General features: G+C 34.5%; 1 protein-coding gene across 1 annotated transcript; it reads left to right on the top strand.

Annotated features, from left to right (window-relative positions):
• The first annotated feature begins 506 nt into the window (after positions 1-506).
• On the top strand, positions 507-956 carry LOC107760778 (uncharacterized). Its single transcript, XM_016578884.1, has one exon. It carries the CDS (start codon positions 507-509, stop codon positions 954-956), a length of 450 nt encoding a protein of 149 aa, XP_016434370.1.
• Positions 957-1,797: the final 841 nt, after the last annotated feature.

The following is a 1,797-nucleotide window of genomic DNA, read 5'->3' as shown; positions in this document are numbered from 1 at the left end:
TTTCGGGCAAGAACTATATGACATGGGTGTTGGATGCTGAAATCCATTTAGATGCAATGGGTCTTGGAGACGCCATTAAAGACAAAACTAAAGCATTCACCCAAGACTGTGCTAAGGCCTTGATTTTCTTGCGCCATCACCTTGATGAAGGGTTGAAAATAGAATATCTCACAGTCAAAGATCCACTTGTTTTGTGGAATGGCTTAAAGGAAAGATATGACAACTTAAAGTTGGTCACTCTTCCACAAGCACGATATGATTGGGCTCATCTTAGGCTCCAAGACTTTAAGTCTGTTTCTGAATATAATTCTGCGATGTTCAGAATTACTTATAAATTGAAACTCTGTGGAGATACTATCACTGATTATGATATGCTTGATAACACGTTTACAACGTTTCATGCCTCCAATATGGTTCTGCAATAACAGTACAGAGAGAAAGGTTTCAAGAAGTACTCTGAGCTAATTTCTCTTCTCCTTGTGGCTGAGCGAAACAATGACTTGCTCATGAGAAATCACGAAAATCGACCTACTAGGTCTAAACCATTGCCTGAAGTGGATGAGGTGTATTCCCATTATGCTAAGCGTGGAAAAGGCCACGGCCCTATTCGTGGTCGTGGCCGTGGACAAAGAAGAAATTTTCCTGGTGTTAATCGCCCCCCAAAGAAAAATAACCACCAAAAGTGGAAAGGAAAAGATGAGAAACCAAAGGCAAATGGTTCAGAAACCGAATATTATCGTTGCGGTGGAAAAAGCCATTGGGCAAATATTTGTCGTGTACCAAGACATTTGGTTGAACTTTATCAAGCATTTCTAAAGAACAAAGACCCTAAAGCTAATTTTGTCTATGACAATGAATTTGACATCACCCACTTAGATGTGGCAAACTTCTTTGAGCGCCCTGATGGAAAAATAGATCACTTGATCGGTGATGGATCCGTGATTAAAGAAGATTGAGTAGTTTGATTTTATTTTTACTTTATCTATTCGTTGTAGTTAGTGAATAAATATCATGTAATCACAATCCTTTACATGAGTAGTAGTCATTATTATCAATTAGTATTATTAGTTTTATGGGATAACATTTCAGTTGCTTAGTTTTCAAGGATAGTCAAGTGATTATTTTGACATCAACCATATAAGAAGACGATAACTTAAACGTCATAAACTAACGTATGTGTCTTATATATGTCTGTTATACATACTTATCTAACTAAAAGATGGCAATATGTACAACTATTTTAAATATGTCTCTTTCGTTAAAATAACAATTTGGTCACTAGAGAACAAAGTTTTCATTATTTACCAGTAGTATCAAACTTAATTGTTTCTGTTCTCCACCCAAAAGGAGTATAATTAAATGCTAGTACTATATTATTATTAACACATAAAATTAGTACATAGTCCGATAGTAGTTCGAAAAAATATGCTGCACTTTTAATATTTGTGTTCAAGCAAATTGTCTGTAAGCCTAGTTTATTTCTCTGAAAATACTAATATTTATTCATATATTTCTTTTGTATGTCAAACAATGGGAAACAAATATGGATATCTCACAAAACAAACTTAGATCAAAGATCAATTGTAAAAATAGTTGTTTAATTGATTCATGTACGACACATACAATATTCAAAGAGAAGAAATATTTCTCTCATTTAAGTATGTGTAAGGCAGATGTTACTACAATTTCTGGTAGTAGTAATTTAATTGAAGGCTCTGGAAGAGCTACTATACTCTACCTAAGGGAACAATACTTATCATAGAGAATGCAATGTTCTCCTCCAAGTCCAAGAGGAAC

This window comes from Nicotiana tabacum, chromosome 1 (assembly GCF_000715075.1).
Source record: "Nicotiana tabacum cultivar K326 chromosome 1, ASM71507v2, whole genome shotgun sequence".
Taxonomy (NCBI): domain Eukaryota; kingdom Viridiplantae; phylum Streptophyta; class Magnoliopsida; order Solanales; family Solanaceae; genus Nicotiana; species Nicotiana tabacum.
The sequence above is the reverse complement of the archived record's forward strand: the minus strand, read 5'-3'. Positions and strand labels throughout refer to the sequence as shown.